Here is a 22,123-nt window from a genome sequence, read left to right as displayed (position 1 = left end):
CCATCTGGTGTAGCTACACCCATAGTACCGTTAGGGGAGGAGCTCTAAGAATTTGAACAGCACTTAGTTGTGGCATTTTGGAAATTTGCAGGTGATGGTACTATCATGTGTCTGCTGCCTAGGTCCTAAGTGATACAGGTCTCAGATTTGGAAGATATTTCAAAGGAGCCTTGGTGAGTTGCTACAGTGCATGTTACATTTGGTACACAATACTGCCACTGTAGAAGAGAGTTGTTTAAGGTGGTGCATGCAGTGCCAGAGAGTTGGCTTTTCCTGGATGGTGATCTTTGCGTAAACAAAACTAAGACCCAAGAGAAGAAATAGATCATCCCATTAAGTCTGCTCCAACATTAAATGAGAACATGGCTGATATGATCATCTTCAACTCCATTCTTGCCTTTCCCCAAAAGCCTTTGCTTCCCTTATCGATTAAAAATCTGTCCATGTAAGCCTTGAATATACTCGGTAACAGCCTTCACAGCCCTCTGCAGTGAAAAATTCAACAGATTTATTACACTCAAGGAGAAATTTCCCCTCTTGTGTCTTGAATGTGCGGCCCCTTGTTCTGAGATTATGCCAGTTGGTCCTAGCCTATCCCACAACGGGAATCAATCTTCCGCATTTACACTGTTAAGTCCCTGAAAAATCTTGTATATTTCTATGAGGATGCTTCTTATTGCTGTATATTCCAATGAGTACAGGTTCAATCCACCTAAACACCCCTCATAAGACAGTCACTCTATATTTTCCCTTTGGGAAGTCAGGAAGCAAGGCACCAGTCAAGAAGTCCTTACCACAGATGTGCCTTAGTAGGACTATCTGTATGCCTAGTCCAGTTAAAAGATTCTGGTTAATGATTAACCCCAGGCTGTCAATGGCACTGGTTTCAAAACAAAAAAAAAAAAAAATGGTAGTACCATTGAATGCAAGAATAATTAGATTTTTTGAGTTGGCTGCTGCCTGGCACTTGTGTAACATGAATATTACTTGTAGGCAGAGGAATTGCAAATACTGACCACTGAAATCAACGAAGAACAATTGCCACTCCTGACTTTATTATGAGACACGTCATTGATGAAGCAATTGAAGATAGTTGGGCTGAGGACACTACCCTCGGAGATCCCTGCAGCAACATCTTGAATAACTGAAGACTGAAGATCCAACAACCAACATCCATCTTCCTTTGTGCTAGTTTTGAGTGGCTAGATCCGTTCTAAAAATTTATCCCACTGAGCATGACTGCCCATCATGTTGTGTAGCAATACATTATGCTCAGGGCAAACACGGAACTCATCTCCAAAGACCACAGAATGGTCACACCCAATGTAGTCACAGACAGATGAAGCTGCAACAAGTAAATTGGCAAGGGTAAGTTAAATATGCTTTTTCCTCTTGTTGGTTCCCTCAACTGCCTCCAAATCTCTCTGTTGGCAGATAGGAGATTCAGAAGCCAACTCAGTGGTGGTGTTATTGAGTTAATGGCAGTGATGGGCATTGCTCTTGCTACCCTCAGCTCTTCTTCCAAGTGATGGTTAAAAAGGAAGAGTACAGAGTCATCAGTTGAGGGAGGGTAGGAGGCAGAAATCCATAAGAGGTCTTCTTGTCTATGTCTGAACTGATGCCATGTGACTTTATGGGATCTGCAGTGACAGCATCCTCTTAGAGAGCAATGCACAAAGCTATCAGTGAGACAGGTTAATCACTGAGCCCAAGACAACAATTAGTTTCATGATTTCACCTTTAGCATTTTAAACACAATAGGGTATGTCAAAAAACAGAAGATTCAAGTTTAAAAAGAACTAACCTTATGTCAGTCCTTGGCAAGAGATCTTGAACATTTCCATTTTCTTCCTCATCCTGTTCTTCAGGGGTTTCTTCGTCATCAGCATCACGTTTAACCAGTTTTCTGATGGGAGCGGGAGCTGTTTGTCCTTGCATCTATCAAGATAATGGATTTACTAGATCTACTTGGGACATCTGAACAATCCAAACATTTTTTTAAAGTTCATATTTAAGATTTTAGATGCACTGCAGAAGACACTATAACATACGGCAATAGGGATAATATCAATCAAAAAAACAAATCTTCAATCATAAGATGCCAAAACTGGCATAATGGAATCAGGGGTATACAAACTGTATTAGCTAAACAGTGAATTGAGTAAGACAGCAGCAAACAATGGGTATTAAGTATGAGAAGATTCTATATTTTTTTAAAATAAAAATTACCTTCTCAAACTCAGCATCAATTTGAGACAGCAAAGCTGGTTTCTCATCTTCAAAAAACATTCTTAAGGGTGCTCCCATGTACAAGTACATCACACCCAACAAAGTGATTGCTGATGTTCGTACAGCCTACAGAAAGAGTGAAAGCAGTAAGGATTCAGAAGCAATTGCTACAACATACATAAAAATAAACTACAAAAACAGCCTCACTTACAGGGTTTGTTGCAGCCAAAGCAGTTTTCACACTACTGATGAAAGCTTTCACATTTAGCCTGCAAACAAACGAGATAAATAATTGAAACTGGCAAAAAAAAATCAAGTATTCCAAGAAAATCCCAGCCAACAAGTTAGAGTTTTACACAAACACTTTGTACAATTAAAGTATTCCTACTGATGTTACTTATGAATTGTAATACTATAATGTTTATAGCTTCCAAAATATTAGATTGAATTGGATAAGATAACGTGTTCTAAAATTGACCAGTGTACTCCCGACTATTCTTCAAGAATCAAAATCAAACCATTAAAAATGGCCGAATTGCAAATCTATTCATAAGCAGGCTAAGAGATCACATACTTACCCAGCAAATCCAAACTCCTTGATAGCAGTCGATAACCAATTTAAAACTTCTGCTTGGTTTTTTGGGTTTTTTTGTGCAAAAGCCATGGCAACAACCTGCAAATAATTTTAAACGTCAGTGTCAGGGGCTTTTATTTTTTAAAAACAAATGTCCCCCACCCCCCCAAAACTAACTCATGTTTCCTAACATCAGTATTTTCACTTTCATTTTACTGATACTATGCTTTCACTAATGCACTCCTTTAAGTTCTGTTCTTCTCTCCAATGGAGAGGGAGGAGTGGAGGTGACCTGCCTGCTTGGTGATGGAGATGGGGTAATGGAGACAACCACCATTTGCCGCCAGCCTGAGACAATCAGAAGCAGGGATGGCTTTTGAAAGCAATCTACTTGAGGTCCACTTCCCATAAACTCCATCCTGAAAGCAGCAAAAACCACTTTCCTCATTGGATCCTTTGAAGACTGGGCATTGGCAGATGGCTTTATGACACAGAAACTGTCAGCTTCCAATTCGTTGGCAGCTTCTGATGAGGTAGGATTTCTACTGTGGAGGCCTGTGACAGGTTAAGCAATTCACCAGTTAGCTCTTAATGGGCAAATCTGCAACCTGGCAGCTCTGTTGTGGGGCAGAAAGTCAGCTGCCACTGAAAATACTCACTCCCATACTCTGATTCTTTCAATTCTAAACTCAGTCCATCTCTCGCTCTACAGATTCTGCCTGACCCAAGTGTTTCCAGCATCTTGTGATTATTTCACTTTTTTTGCTTTGCAGTCTTCACTAACCTGTTCAGCAGTCCATGGAAGGGAACATGCTTCGGCTATTGCAGTGAGCGCTTCTTTTGCTTTCATTCCACATTTTACATCTCCTATTTTATCAACTAGCCCATCCAGCACAACTTCAGCAGAAGTTGCGGAAAAGTTCCCTTTCTGAGCAATCAATGCAACGATATGCAATTTCATCTGCATTACCTGAAGAGGAAAATTAATTTCAGTTATCAAAACAAAAAAAAATTTGTTAATCACAAATGCTCACACTAACGAACTTAACACTTATGGAGAAGGAATGGTAAGTAAAGGGAACCCATGTGAATTCATATGAGGGGTATCATTAAACCTCACCCATGTCCATTGGCTCCAAGTACAGTTTGCCCCTTCGGTCTCCAATGGGTCCCACTCTTTCCCTGGTAACACTATTAATATACTTCCAAAAAGCCTTGCGGTTTTCCTTGTTTCCATCTGCCAAGGATATTTCACGGCCCCTCTGTACACTCCTTAAGCAATGTCCCACTCACTATACTTTTGATGCGCTTTACCTGACACATGTTTCCTTTTACTTATTGAAACTCTTGATATTCCTTGACATCCAGGGTTTCCTGGACTTGCTACGCCTGCTCTTCACTTAGAGGAAGATGTTGAATTCCCACTTTCAAAAAGTAGATTTATCTGCGAGTATCTACCTGCAGTCTATGTTTACCATGTCCTGTCTAATGATTCAAATCGGACTTCCCCAAATTTAGACAACTTCTGCACTATTATTCCGTTTCTTAATGACTTTGAAACTTCAAACACTTGATAAACTTCATTCCCTAGGATTAGGTTCAGTATTGCCCCATCTCCAGGAGTACCATGTACTGGCACAAAAACTTTTCCTGGATGTAGTTTAAGAATTCCACAACATAGAATTCTTTCAGAAAGGTGATTCCAACTTTGGAAGAACTTTCCACAAAAGTAACAGGACATTCACTCAAGTCTGTCTGCAATATGAGACAATGATCAACTTGCAGCTCAACTCCAACTGTTTCACTTACGTCCTTTCATACAAAATGCCTAGCCAAAAATCGATCACCTCCAACTTAAAGTAAGTTGCCTTTTTACGGAACAGAATTCCACACTTCTACCATTTTCTTTATGATCTTTCGAACGGCTTTGCTTTTTTAAAGAGGATCATAGAAACCTTTAATGCTGTATGGGTAAAATAAAGATAATATACTGACCAATAGTCATGATCCGAATAAAATGGAAAATATGCTTGGTTGTGTTGTCCAAGCAATGTAGGCCAAGGCACCAGGGGAATTCTACTGCTCCTTTTCAAACTATGCTGTGAAATGCTGTTTTAACTGAAGGAGCAGATCAAAGGCCTAGTAACAACAGGATGGTAACTCAGTGCAATATTCTGCAATACTACACCGTGCATCAGTTTTGGTTATGAAACGTACTTCTACAATATAAAATTATTTTCTCATTTAAAACTAACCAGACTTTTTTTTTTTAGAAAGAGAAAGCAATCTCAAACTCATTCAACATACAGCACGCATTTCAAATAAATCATACTTGGAAATTCGTTTCCTTCCAGCCTGGTTTTTTAGCCAGCATCCGCACTAGTGCTTGACAAGGCAACTCTTTCTTATCAGCAACTTCTACTCCCTGCAGAATGAAAAAAGGCATCAATTCCAAATAGCATTTCAATTATATGCACATTATATTTAACAACACATCTTCTAAGACTCTGCTCAAGCTGTTCAGTTACCAATTTGAGTTCAGAAAAATAAAGTCCAACAGCACATAGACATATTTTCAGACACAGCATAATCCTTAAGCCAATGTGAAAACCTAGTACTGCAACTCCGTTTAGCGGATATTCAGGATACATGAAGGTGGGGTAAGGCAGGAAAGAGAATGGCATAATTCCAACAAGTATTTGAACTACCATTGTTACAAGTTTACACTTATGTGAACTAAGTTTTCAATCTATGCAAAATTGGTGAAGGAGATAACTAAGCCACTTCAGAAAACGCAAAATGAAGTGCAAATTGATTAAAGGCAGATGATACATAAAAACAAAAAATTGATTACATCTACAGAAAGAATATTTGAAACAACCAAGGAAATTGAAACACCAGAAAGCCAGAGGTGATCATAGTCAAATTGTCAGTGCTCTAAAATCAAATGACACTAAGCACCAAGTTTAGTTCTAGTCATACAAACATAAATGGAGATACTGAAATATTGAAGCATATTGAAATACAGTAGATGCCAAGGCTGTTTTCTAGAACATGTGGCTTACACAATAATTAAATATCACATGTTGGGCTTTGGACTTTGAAAAAGTAACAAGAGGTATAGAAGACTAAAATGCTTGAAGGAAAAATATTCCAGGAAAGTTGTGTCACACCAAATAATTACCATAATGACTAACGATAACCATGATGAAATAGAGATAAAGGTTTCAGCCAATAAGAAATAAATTTAGCACTCAATCTGCAAGATTTTCAACAAAGATTAAGAGGTGGACTGAACTGGCAGATCATGGAACAAAGATGTGTGGGTTTCCTTCCTCCCTCTCTCTCCAATCCCCCTTACTTTCTAAAAGGGAATATTGTTGACAAGTCCTAAATTAGTCTTTCATCTCTGGAAATGTTTATTTAGTTAGTCTCTACAACCTAGGGGATCTTTCCACAAAGGACTCAAGGGTAGCATCTGCAAAACACCAAATTGGTGAACAGCAGCTCTGGCACACCAGCATGAAAAACTAAGACTAAGACTGACAACACTACAGGCAAAATAGGCAGCACTTGCAGTTTGATTTCTCACATTTTTGCGAGTGAGAAATCCTGGTTAAAGTTTGTGTAACATTATTCAAGCCTGTTAAACACAACACAATTACCTTCTGGAACTCCTCCATGCTAGCTAACCTTTCCTTCCAGTTGCTACTGTCAAGTTGCTGCAGACAGGACGCTGGGAGCACAGATGCAGCTCTCTCTTCACAAACCTCAATCTGTTAAAAAAGAAACTTTATCAATAAATGCCATCAATGAAAATTACTCAAAATATCTGTCTAAGTTCTAGAAACAAAGCAGCAATGGATTAACTGACATCAACACAAACTAGTAGCCCTTGTATAAAGATAATGAAAAATTTTAAATTCTATGCACTGTCAAAAGGTTCTTTTTATGTTTGGGAATTATGGGAAAACCAGCAATTGCTGCTCACTTCCAACTGTCCTTGAGGAAGTGCTGATGAACCGGCTTTCTGAATTGCTTCAATCCACGCACTGCAAGTACAGCTGACACAAACCTTCCTGTAGCATTTGTCTCAACTTAGTGGCTTGCTATGCCATTTCAGTGGACAGTTTGGAGTCAAACACATTGCTGAGAGTCACAGACAGGGCAGATGGAACAAGGATGCCAAATTTTTTACCATGAAAAAAAAAGCATTAGTGAATCACACTAGCTTTTATTGGAAAATAAATCTGAAATTAAATCAAATTGATTAATTCATTTCAAATTTTAGCTCCACCAGCTGCAAGGTGGAAACTGAACCCATACCTGCAAAGCATTAAAATTAAAATGAAATGCTGTGAACGTTGGATATCTGAAACAAGCAGAAAAGGCTGGAGAAACTCAGTTGGTCAGGCAGGGTCTGTGGAGAGAAAAACATTAACAGTTCAAGTCTGATAGGACTTCTTCAAGCCAGTTCTCTCTCCAGAGATATTTTTGGATCTGCTGAGTTTCTCCAGCATTTTCTGCGCTCATTTCTGCGAAGAATTAGCCTGGGTTTCAAGGTTACTAGTGCCATTGTCACTATGCCACCGTACACCATCTTGATTACTTAACTGTTTCCAGCTTATGGAAATCCGAAATAACAAATTGCTTGAAATATGCCTTCCACAACACTTCTCCTATCACTTTTTTTCTTTCTGTTTCATTCAAAATGTGTTTATCACAGGCACTCCCAAGTTCAAATGATGGGTCGCTTTCTCAACAGATGCCACCTGAGTATTTCTGGCAACTATTTCATAGTCATTATTTTTGGACACATTTCTGCAGAGCATCACAATAAAAACTTAAGTTGTGTCTACTGGACAAGACCCATTATTTAAACTAAAGACAGATTAGCCCTGGAACCTTGTATCATTTCCTAGAAGATTCCCGGGGAGATTTCTTGTCCTACAGCAAGAAGCCTCCTAAAAAGGTCTTGAACAAATTGCCAAGAAAAGACAACTCCAAAAGCTATTTCTGGCTGTTGTTAGAATAGTCAGATAACGTAATTCCTGACCCACTTTCCTAATTCACCTATATAAAAAGGGACAATAAATTAATCCAGTGGAACAAAATTTACCTAGTTACTTTTGCTTAAAAATATTTTGGATGCAGACTAGCACCCTGTTTTCAAAAGGGCTAGTCCAGACAGGGCTGACCGGGAATCTCGGGCTGACAGAAACATGGTGATATTTAGGGGACAGAAACCAAATAATGCCTTCTATTCTAGTTTTGCATGCACACATTCACAGGTAGAGAATATGTGAACATAAAACACTGCGACATTCTGTAAGGCATAACAACATCAGTGGCACTCGCAAAGAGAAAACAAAAATACTTGTACACCTCCTGGGCTGGCGTATTTCCTACAGCTGGAGAGCTTAATTGGGTCTTGGAGTTCCACTGCTTTTAATAAAGTCACTCACTCAGACCAAGGCTGCTTTGCAGCCAAATGCTAAATCAGCTTTGCTGCTTTACTTATCTCTAGCTACTTCCCAAAAATAAAGGAATAACTTGTAGCCAAATCGTACCAAGATTGGTTTCACTGAGCAGTTTTTAAAAAAAAAAACTCTAGGTGAGTTTAGCAAGGCCAACTGCCCATGCCTAAATGCCCTTGCGAAGAAGGGGATAGTAAGACACTTTTCTGAGCACAACTGATTGTCCTCTAAAATGATTTAGTAAGCCAGTTAGGGATCAACCACATTGTTGTGCATCTGTGGTCATATAGGCGAGACCCACTAAGGATGGCAGATTTCCTTCCCCAAAAAAAGGGTAGCTATGAACCACATAGCTCTTTATGGGCAGACAGGAATTGAAGGGGCCGTTCAGCCCCTGCCGGCTGTTACATCATTCAATGAGATATGTCTGTTCTGCAGCCTAGCTCCAGATCCCTGCCTTTGGCCCATATTCCTTATAGTTTTGTGAAGCAAAGATGTTATCTATTTTAATGATTTCTCGGGAACCTTTACTGTTTAATTTTATTCCAGATATACTTAACTGAATGCAAATTCCTATCTGCCTTTGACAAATCTAAATTCAAGTCTCTGGACCACAGCCACCTGCCATGTTACTGTGCAACAATTAAATTATCATTTAAAAATAATCACCTACAAACTGTAAATACAATATAAAAAGACAGCAGTATTTTAAGTTTAAACTTAAGTTAATACTTACACTAAGTTCAGGCTCCACCTCTTTGATCTCCACTGCTTTTTTCCCTTTCCCACCTGGAGCAGAAGCAGGTCCTGGTCCTTTTAATTTTTTAGTTAGTCCAACCTGTAGAACAGTGTTACTTTTGAATAACTACAGTCCATCCTAACTCCTATATTCATAAATATAGAAATACTGAACTTCTATGCTATTCTACCACATTATAAGAAGACAGAGATACAGCAAGTTCACTAAATAGCTTGAATAAATTTCATGTCACAGGTTGTGATAAATCGCTATCACAAACAAAGGTCATTTTCAAATAATGACTGTATGCCAAACTAAACGAACACAATTTTTACTACATGAAATGCAAACACTAAATTTAAACGTTTTTTTGCATTCAACGGCAGAGAAAGCACCCTGCAAGAACACAAAACCTAGTACAAGTTACGAAACATCATGATCGTAAGTGCAAATATGTTAATTACACAATTGACATAACGAGTAAACATATTCATATTTTAAATCCATCCTACCTTGTTTGAAAGTTTCTTTGGCGGCCCAGCAGTTTTTGTTGCAGGAGCATCAACTTTGTCACCAGAGTTTGAAGATGGTGCAACTTTGACTTGCGGCGCAGACTTTACTGCTTTTGTGGCAGTAGCACTTTTATTCCCATGAATCAGTTCCACCTTGTCTGAACATTCTTTAATCTGAAGTGACAATAGTTATGCTATCAAATGGTGAAACGCAATCATGCAAAAGACTGTTTTTAGCACAAATCAAGCAGTTTTTTACAATCAAATGCAGATTAAAACCATAAAAACTCAAATTTATAATTGCAAGAGTAAATGATTTAAGCATTCACCATCTTGTACACTGCCTCTGCTCCCACCCATTAAGTCTGCACTGGCATTCAACTATACCATGGTGGTTATGTATCGCACATTAATTTAGCACTGTTTATCTTAATCCAAGACCTTTACCTAACAAAAATCCAATTCTCAATTTTGCTTTCTATTGCCCCTGCATTGAAGAGACAAGAACAAGAGCAGAAGTGTTCCAGATGTCCTCTATTCTTTGTGTGGGCCAGTGCTTTTTGATCTCTCTCCTCAATGACTTTAAGATGAAGTTGTGAATTCTCCAAAGGACTTTTTTTTTTTAAAAATACCTCAGAATTAGTTTAGTATCTACCCTACCAAACCTCTTTAATTTGTACTCCAATACTTCAAACCTCGGAAACAAAGAAATTAATCAACCAATCTGTAACTTATACTAGATATATTTCTCGTGCTTCAACTTTACTTACTTTAAGGCTCCACGCATTATTCAAAAGCCTTCTAAAACTCCAAATATAATCATACACACTGTCTATGCTACATGCAAAAATCAGTAAACTGAACAGGTTTGTGAAATATGATTTGCCTATCATAAATCCGTGGTAATGGTCTAATTTTTCTGTTCTTTAAAATGTTCAGTTATGACATTGTACATAACAAATGCCAACACTTTGCCTACTATTGACATCAAGCTAACATATGTAATTTCCATTCTCCCTCTTTCTAAATAAAAGTTTAGGTTTGCTTATTTCCAACACAAAATCCAAAAATCACCTGACCCTTCACTGGGTTTAGGAGTGGCAGGTGGAGTTTGATTTAGATAAATGTGAGGTGCTGCGTTTTGGAAAAGGCAAATCAGAGCAGGAATTACACATTTAACGGTAAGGTCCTGGGCAATGTTCCTGAACAAAAAGTGCAGGTTCATAGTTCCGTAGATAGGATAGTGAAGGCAGTGTTTAGTATGCTTGCCTTGATTGGTAAATGTTGCAGCTGTACAGGACTTTGGTTAGGCCACTTTTGGAGCATTGCGTGCAACTCTGGTCTCCCTCCTATTAGGAAGAATGTTATGAAACTAAGAAGTGTTCAGAAAAGATTTACCAGGATGTTGCCAGGGTTGGAGTGTTTGAGCTATAGGGAGAGGGTGCATAGGCTGGCATTATTTTCGCTAGAGCATTGGAGGCTGAGGTGTGACCTTATAGAGGTTTATAAAATAAGGGGCATAGATAGGGTAAATAAGCCAGTTCCTTTCCCTTGGAGGTGGGGCATCCAAAACCAGAAGGCTTAGGTTTTAGATGAGAGGGAAAAGATTTAAAACAAGACACCTATGGGGCAACTTTTTCCACACAGAGGATGGTGCATGTATGCAATGAGCTGCCAAAGGAAGTGGGGGAAGCTGGTACAATTACAGCATTTAAAGGCATCTGGATGGGTATATGAATAGGAAGGGTTTAGAGGGATATGAGCCAAATGCTAGACAATGGGACTAGATTTATATAGATATCTGGTCAAGTTGGACCGATTGATCTGTTTCTGTGCTGTGTATCTCTATGGCTGTTCAACATAATGTTCAGGAATCCATCTTATATACACTTCAGGAATTCCTCCTCAACAGCATTATTACTGATTTGGTTAACCTAGTCTATAGGCAGATTGAAGTCACCCATCATGACTGCATTACCCACGTACATCTCCAATTTTCCAAATTTATAGTGTATGCAACATTAGCGCTAAATTTTGTTTACCCTTGCCATTTCTTAACTCCACACAACTAATTCTATTATTCTGGTCCTGCAATCAATAGTCCTCTCACTAATGTACTGTCAAGCTTTAGAGTGCTACAATGACAGATAAATCATATCTACTTAGCTCAACTTGTGCCTTCAAGTCAACAACCATTTTGTGAATGCTACGCACAGACAGATTGTAAATTTAAGTCATTCTTCATGTTGATCCTATTTGATGTTTACTATTGCCTCAACTATCTCCTCTTTTTGCTTACTACTCTTATACTAGCTTTGATTCTCTTGAATTCCGAGCTCCTTATGGTCCAATCCGGCTGCCAATCTAATTTAAATTCCCTCCAACAGAACTAGCAAAGCCCTTTGCTCAGATATTAGTTCCGATCCTGCAAAGCCACAACCTGTCCATCCTGTGAAGGCCTTATCTAACCAGAACTGCTCCCAATGGTTCAAATCTAACGCACTACTTCCCAAACCAGTTTTCAAGCCACATACTCAATCACAATTTTCCTGTTTTTGTGCTCACTAGTATATGACACTGGAAGTAATCCTGAGGTGATTGCTTTGGAGGTCCTGCTTTTGCATATCCTTTCCAGCTCCCCGATAACTACTTTCATTACCTCATTTGCCTTCCCAGTAAAGTCATCAGTCCCAACCAAGATGGAGCAATCTCTGGCTATGCACTCTCCCACTAAAGAATGGCCTGCAGCCCTTCCCAGACATCCCTACTTTGGCACCAGCAAGGCAATGTACCACCCTGGAGTAGTGTTTAGAGCTGCAGAAATGCCTGTCCATTCCCCTAAGGAATCCCCTATCAACTGTTACTTCCAGATGTCCACCTCTTGCCCTTCCAAGTCACCCGTGTTGCCACTGAATTGGTCTGTTTGTACTCTGATCGTGACTGTTCCCTCAGCATTTCCACACGAAACTTCCTACAATGTGCAAAAGATGAAACTTAATTCATTTTATATTGTCAGATGAGTTCAGCTAACATGACAAATTTAACTGCAATATTACATCTCCACATTTTGTACATCAAGCTGTACAAACAGGTCATTATACACATCCCCAACTTCACACCACTGTCTGAATTTCAAACAGGAAAAGCAAGACATTCAGCCAAAATTAGATTAGAGTTCTTGACATATGATTCTGGGAAGAATGTCTTTTGAATAGTGATATTTACTTTAAATAAAGTGAGGAAAAACATTTTTTAAAAGACGATTTTTGTGGCACCTCACCTTGTCAAGTTTCAACTTATCAACATCAACAAGGAATGGATTCATTAACCTTTCGCCAACAACTTTTAGAGCAGTACCCAGTGCTTCAAAGGCAGCATCCCTTACGTCAGCTGCAGAATCATTAATTTGCTGCAAGGAATTAGATTACATTAGTATTGCTTGCTCACAAGATTCTGAAACGAAAACTTGAACAGCGTAATTGAAGAGTCATAACCAATACAATCTTCACCTACATACCTTAAGCAGTGCAGCACAAAGCGGCTTTAAAAGACTTTTTGGCAATGTGGAAGCAGTACAGTAACGAAAACTTCTTGCCAAGAAGAGAGATGCTTGTTGCTTGATTGATGGGTTTTTGTTATCCATTACAGCCAACACATCTTCACTTAGGTTCTGCAATGTGGTCTAAATCCAGGCATTTTGTTAATTATTGATCAGTGCAACTAAATTCTTAAAATCTATTCCAAACGTATTTTCAATGTGCGAACAGTGAACGTTCTATAATAAAGGCACCGTAATTTCAGGAATACAAATGGGATAACATTTAGTCAAACATAATTGATTAACTTGGTTTTCACAGTTTACGTGCAAAAATATGAGACTGCACTTTGAATAAAGTGGTTCCATGATGGTTATTAAATTTGTAGCTAATCATCACTGCAGCATATAACAGTCTGGATATGGAAGGCTACCGATGCTGGAATAAGTGGCGTTAATTTGTGAAAGTGAACCTCTGATTGGTACTTGGAGATTAAATTATGCTCAAGATAGACACGTTTTGGAAAAAGTCCACTTTCAATTTGCTGTTACAATAAAGTACATGATGAATTACATAGCAAGCTACTCCTAATGTAACCTAATACAAATACCATATAAAACCTTATATATGAATAATCTTTTCAGTTATTACTTTCATTAAAAGTAGGAAGATAGTACAAAATTTAAGCTACACAAAATTGGCTGAATTTTTAATATCAGATTAGGATGGTAGTTACATCTCAAAATAACATTATTCTGAAGCATGGTTTTAAAAAACGAGACAATATCATTTGTGTGTCAGGGAAGTCTAAGAGAATTTAATTAAACAGCTAATTTCTCAAGGATATCTAACTGACTGATAGACACGAGGGGGAAAAAGTACATTTCAGAATTTTAGGACAAAATCATCATTTGCACAACACTTTAAAGAATACATTTGTTGCATTTGCAACTTGTAACATATGAATGCTCAGTAATCATTTCAACTAATTTGTTTCATATGGGTTTCAGTTTGGTTATTAATTATATGGCCCCATCTGGGGCTCTTGTGCTGCAGTGGTAGTACTCTTCCCTATCTCTGAGCCAGGAGGACGAGGTTCAAGTCCCACCTGTTACAGGGGTGTGGAATAAATTAACGTGTTTGGAGACTTTTAAAAATAAAAAGAAAGGCCCAATCACGTAGATTTGTAGCAATGCTGGATACTCTTGGTTATGTAGTTAAGATGAGATTTGGAAGAAGAGTGCAGTAAATATGCTTCCTTGCAGCTCATGGTGTCACCATGAAGTGCACAAAGCAAAAGCACCTCAACTCTCAAGAATAATGGACGCGAGACTAGATTTTCTTTAGGCAGGGGGATTAAAGGATAATCAGGATAGATGGGAAATGTGGAATTCAAAACGCAAACTGATCAGCTATGAACCTGCTCTGCCGATCAAAGGAATGAATGGCTGACTTGTGTTCCTATTTTTGTAAGGTAAGGCCTCTAGAGTCTACAGAACATTTTTCTGCAGCCTTAAAAAGTGCCCACTGGGAATTGATATTGTTCATTGTTGGAGGTGTAGCACAGAGGGCTTAATTACAATTTCCTACTCCAGCATGACCTTTCAGATCCAGTTAAATTTTACAAATTCTGCCTTATTACAGTGGTAGAACTACCACCTCCCCTACAAAGTGATCAATTCAAATACCACTCGTGACTTCTGGACAAAAATCCAGGTTCACTCTTGAACACTACTGAAAGGAACATTGTTCTGAAACCATTGACCTTTTCAGATGGAACATTAAAAAGTCCAATCCTCTCTCTCTCAATGGAGGTTTAAAAAAAACTCATTCAATATGTCCCTCAATCAACATCACCAACAATAATCTGCTTATCACTTTGTTTGTGGGATCTTGGTGTGCAAATAAGTTACCATACATTTCAATTTGAGTAACCTTAAACAATATTTAATTGACTGTAAAGAGCTTTAGTCAATTAATATTGTGAAAACTGAAATAGATACAGGATGTCTTTCAGGTTTTTCTGGCTAACTACAGAAATTTGCAATGGGCAGAGAAACAAATTATTTCAAGAGGGGACAAGTTGAAAATTATAATTAGTCTGGAAAGTAATGCAAGTCACAAGCTCTCAAGACTGCCCTGGTTAAAAGTAGCACAGCATTGAAATAGATGAAAATATATAGACAGAAAGATTGTCTTCAATGACCAGTGAGTCAGTGACAGGGGCTTAAGAATGATCAACAAGATAAAATTAACACAGGAATAGGTCAATGACAGGCACCCATCTAATGCAAAATCAACCACACACCATGACCTTACTGTGCATAGAAATTTGTCAATGTATGTAACCTTCACTGGATAAGTCCTGCATATTTGATTCTGTAGTCATATATGAGCAAGAAAATTAGATGCTGAAGTCAAAGTTTTCAAATTCTGCCAGAATTGTAAAATCCCAAACAAGTTAGTGAGAACTTACTGTAAGAAAAACAGCATCAATAGCTTCTTGCAAAGCCTGAACTACTTGAGGTTTCTTCTCTTTAAACTTTTCCAAAAGGGTTGGCACCACCTGAGAAGATTGAATATTTTTATATCAAATAAAAATAAAAGACTGTGATCCAAGGATGTTGATAATAAAGTTTGCTGAAAAAAAAAATCAAATCTACAAGTTGGCTCATTTCAAACTACAAATCCCAGATTTAATTCGAGACCCATCTGTAGTCACCAAATTTCAAATCAATGAAGTATGTGGAACAGTAAGGGAAAAGGAAACTGCAATACTGACCTAGAGGGAGAGGATCACATTCCAAGCTTCCCTAAAAAGGTACGCCTGCAGAGTCTCAACAAAACAAAGGCAAATAAGACAACACTAACAACCAACATGACGAATTGCAGTTCGTTTGGTGTCACTGGGTCAAAATCCCAGAACTCCCAAGCAACACTGAAAATGCATCTCGCTTGACTTTAGAGGGAAAACATAAAATTCAGATCGAGCAAGGCGGTAGGTAAAACAGTGTGAACGCATGGACACCACCTTCCAACCTTCCTCCCCACAATATGGAGGGTGGACAGGCACTCAAATCAACAGCTCTTCCACTGCATGTAAATAATTGCGAGCCTGCTGAGCTCATCAAAAGCTTAACTGATCCCATTGTTACACTTCTCTTAAAAACAAATGAATGAACAAGACACCATCTTTGCAAGATGCCCTTTGTCCATCCAGGACAGTCTCTAGTACATAGTAGCCCTTTCTTCATACTTGCTTATAAAACCCATTCATTCCTCTCCAATTTGTGGAAATGGAGTACCAGTCAGTTCGACTGGCCAGTAGCTCCAGAGGGTGGCACTCCCTCCCACACAAGGTCACAGATCAACCATAATTTCACTGAATGGAGAAACACAAAATACTAACACACATGTACATGGCTGAAGGCATGTTACACAGTCAGAGGTGCAGTCTTTCAAATGTGATATTCAACAGTGGTCTCATTTGTCTGCCCAGCTGCAGTCCAAGGACAATATTCTGAACAACTATAGGAGAGCTTTTCATTAGGTTCTGGTCAACGTTCATCCCTCATTCAACATTGCAAAAGCAGCCATTTGAGAGCCTGTTGCACCCAAACTGGCAACTATATTTCCAATATTATAACATTAACTTCAGAACCGACTTATTGCCTGCATGATAATTTGAGGAGAGGGATGATCATTACAAACCAAAGAAAAAACAAACTAGTTTTCCTTTCTTTATCCAACTAGAGAAACTTCCAGGTGGGTATTAAAGATCCTGCACTTGGAAAACAGCTTCAAGCCAACAATCCTGCATAAAATTCAGTTGTCTTGCACAGTCAACACTAAAAACAGAGCTACATGTCAAAGAACCATTGCAACTCACCAGCACCTCTCCCAATTTTAAAGAAACATCAATAAAAATAAATTGTTTGTACAGCAGCATGACAAGGCAAAATACATGGAACACATTTTCTCCATAGAGTATTCAGAAGAAGTCCCTCATTTTTTGAAACTTACATGAGTAGCATAGGTTTGGAACTTCTTCCGGAGTCCAGAAGCTAGACCCGCAAGACATTTTGCGCCCAACGCCACAAGCAATACATTCGAGTCCTTCCCAATAACCTGAAGGGAAAATGTATGCTTCTTTTAAAAAAAAAGATAAGGTGCCTGGAACTGGGCAAAACAGCATTCTTATTGCCCAGCATGCATGATTACTCACAAGATTAAAAATACCAGGAAAAGGCAAGGTTGACATACAATCGAGGGAGGAGTGAATAGATGGCTCCAAGCTCAAATAATTCAGCTGAGCCTTTTCTTAATTTATGGGTCTACAATCAAGGAAATCCATCTTGACAGCTCGTGCTATTGATTGTCATGGGTCACAAGTGATGGAAATACTAACAACAGACATCTTGATTCTTTAAATATCTACTTGTAAGTAAACAGGGACACTGAATAGATAAAGGGAAATTCCATGCAAAGACTTCAATGTTATACTCAAAACTGAGATTTAAGTATGCCCATGAGATATATGCAGACTTGACTGAGCGAGTGAATCTTTGCCAAGTTCGAAATACTAGTTATTTATCAGTCTGAATAAGGTATGCATACACCCAGAGATTCAGTTTGACTCTCGAGAGATGAACATATTTACCATGAAGCAGCACAGTGAAAAATTAACAGTCAAGCGCTGAATAAGATATATGGGACAATGACCCTTTTCACAAGGAAAAGTCAAATATGAATTGGGGGTATTTGTAATGCCACTCATTCTACATGAAGAACCTCTGCGCCAAATAACATAGTTCAACCAATTGAAATTTTCCTGGTAGTAGTCAAATTTGTTGAAAATGCATTTCCAGGATAGAAATTGAGCTTGCAAGACCAGAATAATGAAGAACTATAAAGAAACACAAAAACACTGAGTTGGAAATACAGTCTTGGCAATTCCCTCCCATTGTAACCTAATAAACTGCAGCTATCATGTTACACTCCTGACTACATGCTGAACTTTTAGAATTCACTGGCACAGATATCAAGATCTTTAACTTGAAGCCTTGCTGCATTCTGGAAAACCACATACATTCAGTAAACGAAGTTAAAATTGTAAGGGTTAAAAAAGGCATTTTATACATGTGAGAAATTGAGAACAAGCAGCTCGACAAAGGAATATTTAATGTTAAATGCAACGGCCATTTAAACTTTTATGCACAATTTGTCACACAAGCCTGACTGATATATACTTACTTTTTTAAGTGCTCTCACAACATCTGCATAATCTCCAGATTCTAGTTTGGGGTTTTTCACAAGCACCTCAAGTGCTTCCAAGGCTTCTTTCCGCTCCTGCCATTTTTTGGCCTCCTATTTTAATTAAAAGAAAAGAAGCCACCAGGTCAGTTTGAGCAGTGCATATTTAGTGTGCTAATTGATAACATTAGAATAACCAAGTCAAGATTTACTTGTGGCCACTTACCAACACCAGATAATTGACAGTGCTTTTGTAGTTATGAATTTCTGAATCAAACTCCAGTTTAAGTGAAATTGGAAAGTTTAACACAGGTCGTGCTTAACAAAAAGATTTTTACTTAGATTAAATGTCAACAGGGGTTTTTTGCTAATTGATCAACAAACAAGGAAGGCATAGCATAGCGGTAATGTCACATTACCAGCAATGCAGAACCTGCATCTGGGGATTCAAAAAAACAATCTCTGTCATTTTAAAAACAAAAGCAAGCCCAATGGCAACCACATATCTGAAACAAGCACTATCATAAAGACCCATCTGGTTCACTAACATCCATACCTGGTCTGGCCTTCGTGAGACTCTTGGGCAATAAATGCCCAACACCCACATCCAGAGAATTAAAAGATGCCCTATAGAATGGCTGCTTGAAATTTAAGAAACCTTGCAAAAAGCCAGGTATCTTGAATAGTCCCAACCATGACATCATATTTTATATACCTCACACTCTCTCACACACACACAAAAAAAAAACCAAGTGAGCAGTAAACATTTAATTTTAAATGCTGTAGTATAGCCGAGCTACCAAAAAGAGTTTCAAAAACAGATTTGTTTGCAACATTGCAACTTAAATTTACAAGGTCTATAATAACATCAGGCACATGTAAGAGAACTGGTTGCAAAATTAGGTAATCTAAGCCGACTAGACTTTTATTCCCCTGAAGTCAAGCAATAGGTTAAAGTGCTCACTAGAAGTCTGAAACAGATCCAATATCCATCAACATCATTTGATTGCAGAAATAGAAGGTAAAGATTTTTGCATTACAAATACTTTCTCCAGAACGACCAGCTTCAAATGCAAAACCATCAGTCCAGGAAAAAAAAGTAACGAATATTCAAAATTTCCAATCAGTATACGACTTATCAAGTAACCATGGCCAATTTAATGAAATTATGTTCTGAACTGCAGTACTGTAAGTATACATTTGATCTTTATGTAAAGGTTGCTGAATGTTATCAAAATTACAAAAATATTCCCCAGTGTTTTAATCAAACTGCACAAATAATAATGAAGGAAATTATAATTCTCTCCACAATATAAAATGTGCATACAAACTTGATTACACTTACAATTTTTTCATAGAAATCTTTAGGAAGCTTTGAAAGTATCTCAACAGGTTCTAAAAGGTCATACGCATCCACAACAGGGGCTTCATCTTCCTCAACACCTATGATGAAAACCATTAGGTATCTTTACAAAAAGAAAGACAATAAATTATAGTATTTGTCAAATCTAAGCTGTAACTGGGACTGACATTAACAAATGCTCAGCATAAGGATATCTGTCCTTTGCAACAGGTTGTCTATTTTCCATTTTCTCAAAGCATATACCTTAAAGGAATGACAGGCTGAGACTCCTTTCTTGGTGAAAGAGGCCATCAATATAATCTAATCATCAGGAAACCCAATAGGGATTTTTTTTTTTTTTTTTAAAATGCATTCACGGGATGAGGGCAACGCTGGCTAGGCAGCATTTAGTGCCCATCCCTAATTCAAACAAACTTCTTCACCTTAAAAACAATAAAGGTGGCAAGAACATGAAACTATTGGGTACAGACAGTTATTGAAGCAAATCTCTCACACCCTCTAACCGATGGCAGACAATCCCTTTCACACTTTTGAAAACTCTCTCCTCTTCCCCACACCCCCAAAAGCCTACTACACTTATCTCTCTCTTCAGTCCTGAGGAAAAGGATCCTTGACCCGAAACACTAATGAGTTTCTCTCCCGAAGCCGCCAGACCCAAGAATTTCCAGCACTTTTTAAAACTACTTGAACTTAAGTATTTTATTAATCCACTGGAACCTCTTGCCGCAGTTTACCAAAAATTCAGGATCTTGTAGGAGTCAAAACCTGTACCACATGAAGGATTCAATAAGCGAAGATCCTGATGAGCAGTGAATTTACATGATTTTCTTTGAAGCACGTCACTGACCTTCCTCATCATCACCTCCTGCTTGATGCTGTTCAAACTTGCTTTTGAGATCTTGTTGAGAACGCAAAAACCGGGTCTGCCTGGGAGCTGTAGTTGGCAATTTAACCCATTCTTCTTCAAGTTCTTTCAACTGAGGAAAAAAACATTTATTTCTCATCTCTACAGTAGTTTTGATGCATGAATTACAAATTTCAGAACAAACATTAAGATATACCTGCACAGAATTAATATTTTGCAGTGGTGGTCGTAAGGCATCGCGAATCCACTTGTAGACTTCCACTGCCAATAATTTGGCTTCATCTCTAACAGCTTTCTCTCGCGATTCAAATAATTTTGGCAAAGCCTTGACAATTGGCTTGAGTTGTACAATTTTTGAACCAAACTCACTGAAATGAAATTGGAAAAATCACTGACTATTTTGCACAATTGTCCTGGATTTTCCCTCAAAAAAAGTGCAATTTAGATAGGGTAAATTATATTTTAAGTACCAGAGATATTATGGTGCATAATTCTGAAAAGGCAGGAAATGACAACATTCAATACAAGGAAACAAGCAATTTTGGAATGATTTTTATAGTTGTAGAAAAAAAAATGCAGTAGATACATCATATTTACCAGAGAGCCTTCCTTATTGTTTCTATACAGGCCACAACAATTTTAGGGTTCTTGTTGTCCAGTCCTTTCAGTAGCTCCTCTTGAACAGGCTCAGGCTTCTCTATTTCTATATACATTAGACATATTTCCATTCCCAATTCCTTGGCTCTTGCCTTTGGTTGGTTGAACACTTTATTTACAACTCCTGATGCTACTTCTCCAGTGGTTCTAAAATTATAAAATACAGTAATTAGTTTAACAACTTCCAAAAGGAGCTAAATAATTCTGCAACTATAATTGAGTATAGCTCGAGTTACCAGAGGTGCCAATCTCAATTCTAGTCTGCCCTCTCGAGTAAATGCAAAAGAAGCCATAGACTATTAGAAACATACATTCTCTTGTAATTTGTCCACCATTTATCCTTCAAAAATCAATTTCAGCAAAAATGGTCAGTCATTTTACTGGTCTGTTCAGGATATTGCTGCATGGAAGTTAGAAGCCTGTCTTCTGTTAGAATGGCAACAACACGTGGCAAAATAAAGATTGTACTTGGTCGCTAGGGTTTTGTAGAACAGAAGAATGCATCCCAACTTTCTCTGTTGTTTAACTGGGGAAACAAAAGGAATGTTCTCCAAGTATTTCCCAATGGCTTCACCAAAGTCATTCACCCCAAAGAGCATGACCAAAAGGTTGAGTTAACAAGGTGTACAGCTGGATGAACACAGCAGGCCAAGCAGCATCAGAGGAGCAGGAAGGCTGACGTTTCGGGCCTAGACCCTTCTTCAGAAATGGAGGAGGGGAAGGGGGTTCTGAAAACAAAGAGAGAGAGGTGGATAGAAGATGGATAGAGGAGAAGATAGGTGAAGAGGAGACAGACAGGTCAAAGAGGCAGGGATGGAGCCAGTAAAGGTGAGTGTAGGTGGGGAGGTAGGGAGGAGATAGGTCAGTCTGTCTCCTCTCCACCTATCTGCTCCTTTATCCATCTTCCATCTGCCCCCC

At 38.4% G+C, this 22,123-nt stretch overlaps 1 protein-coding gene across 5 annotated transcripts in view; it reads right to left on the bottom strand.

The window, feature by feature from the left end:
• Positions 1-22,123, bottom strand: part of ckap5 (cytoskeleton associated protein 5) — a 104,556-nt gene that overhangs the window by 55,856 nt on the left and 26,577 nt on the right. For all 5 annotated transcript variants that reach the window (XM_048606958.1, XM_048606961.1, XM_020512426.2 and 2 more), the window contains exons 4-21: positions 21,146-21,352; positions 20,745-20,916; positions 20,531-20,660; positions 19,666-19,763; positions 18,321-18,434; positions 17,091-17,195; positions 15,544-15,633; positions 13,049-13,213; positions 12,812-12,940; positions 9,532-9,705; positions 9,017-9,118; positions 6,469-6,579; positions 5,136-5,228; positions 3,588-3,773; positions 2,808-2,902; positions 2,441-2,498; positions 2,230-2,355; positions 1,805-1,938 (exon numbers count right to left, since the gene is read on the bottom strand). In XM_048606958.1, coding sequence (XP_048462915.1) covers positions 1,805-1,938; positions 2,230-2,355; positions 2,441-2,498; positions 2,808-2,902; positions 3,588-3,773; positions 5,136-5,228; positions 6,469-6,579; positions 9,017-9,118; positions 9,532-9,705; positions 12,812-12,940; positions 13,049-13,213; positions 15,544-15,633; positions 17,091-17,195; positions 18,321-18,434; positions 19,666-19,763; positions 20,531-20,660; positions 20,745-20,916; positions 21,146-21,352 — 2,289 coding nt within the window. The remainder of the gene's footprint in view (positions 1-1,804; positions 1,939-2,229; positions 2,356-2,440; positions 2,499-2,807; positions 2,903-3,587; positions 3,774-5,135; positions 5,229-6,468; positions 6,580-9,016; positions 9,119-9,531; positions 9,706-12,811; positions 12,941-13,048; positions 13,214-15,543; positions 15,634-17,090; positions 17,196-18,320; positions 18,435-19,665; positions 19,764-20,530; positions 20,661-20,744; positions 20,917-21,145; positions 21,353-22,123) is intronic.

Source organism: Rhincodon typus, chromosome 17 (genome assembly GCF_021869965.1).
Source record: "Rhincodon typus isolate 14 chromosome 17, sRhiTyp1.1, whole genome shotgun sequence".
In the NCBI taxonomy this organism is placed as follows: Eukaryota; Metazoa; Chordata; class Chondrichthyes; order Orectolobiformes; family Rhincodontidae; genus Rhincodon; species Rhincodon typus.
The sequence above is the reverse complement of the archived record's forward strand: the minus strand, read 5'-3'. Positions and strand labels throughout refer to the sequence as shown.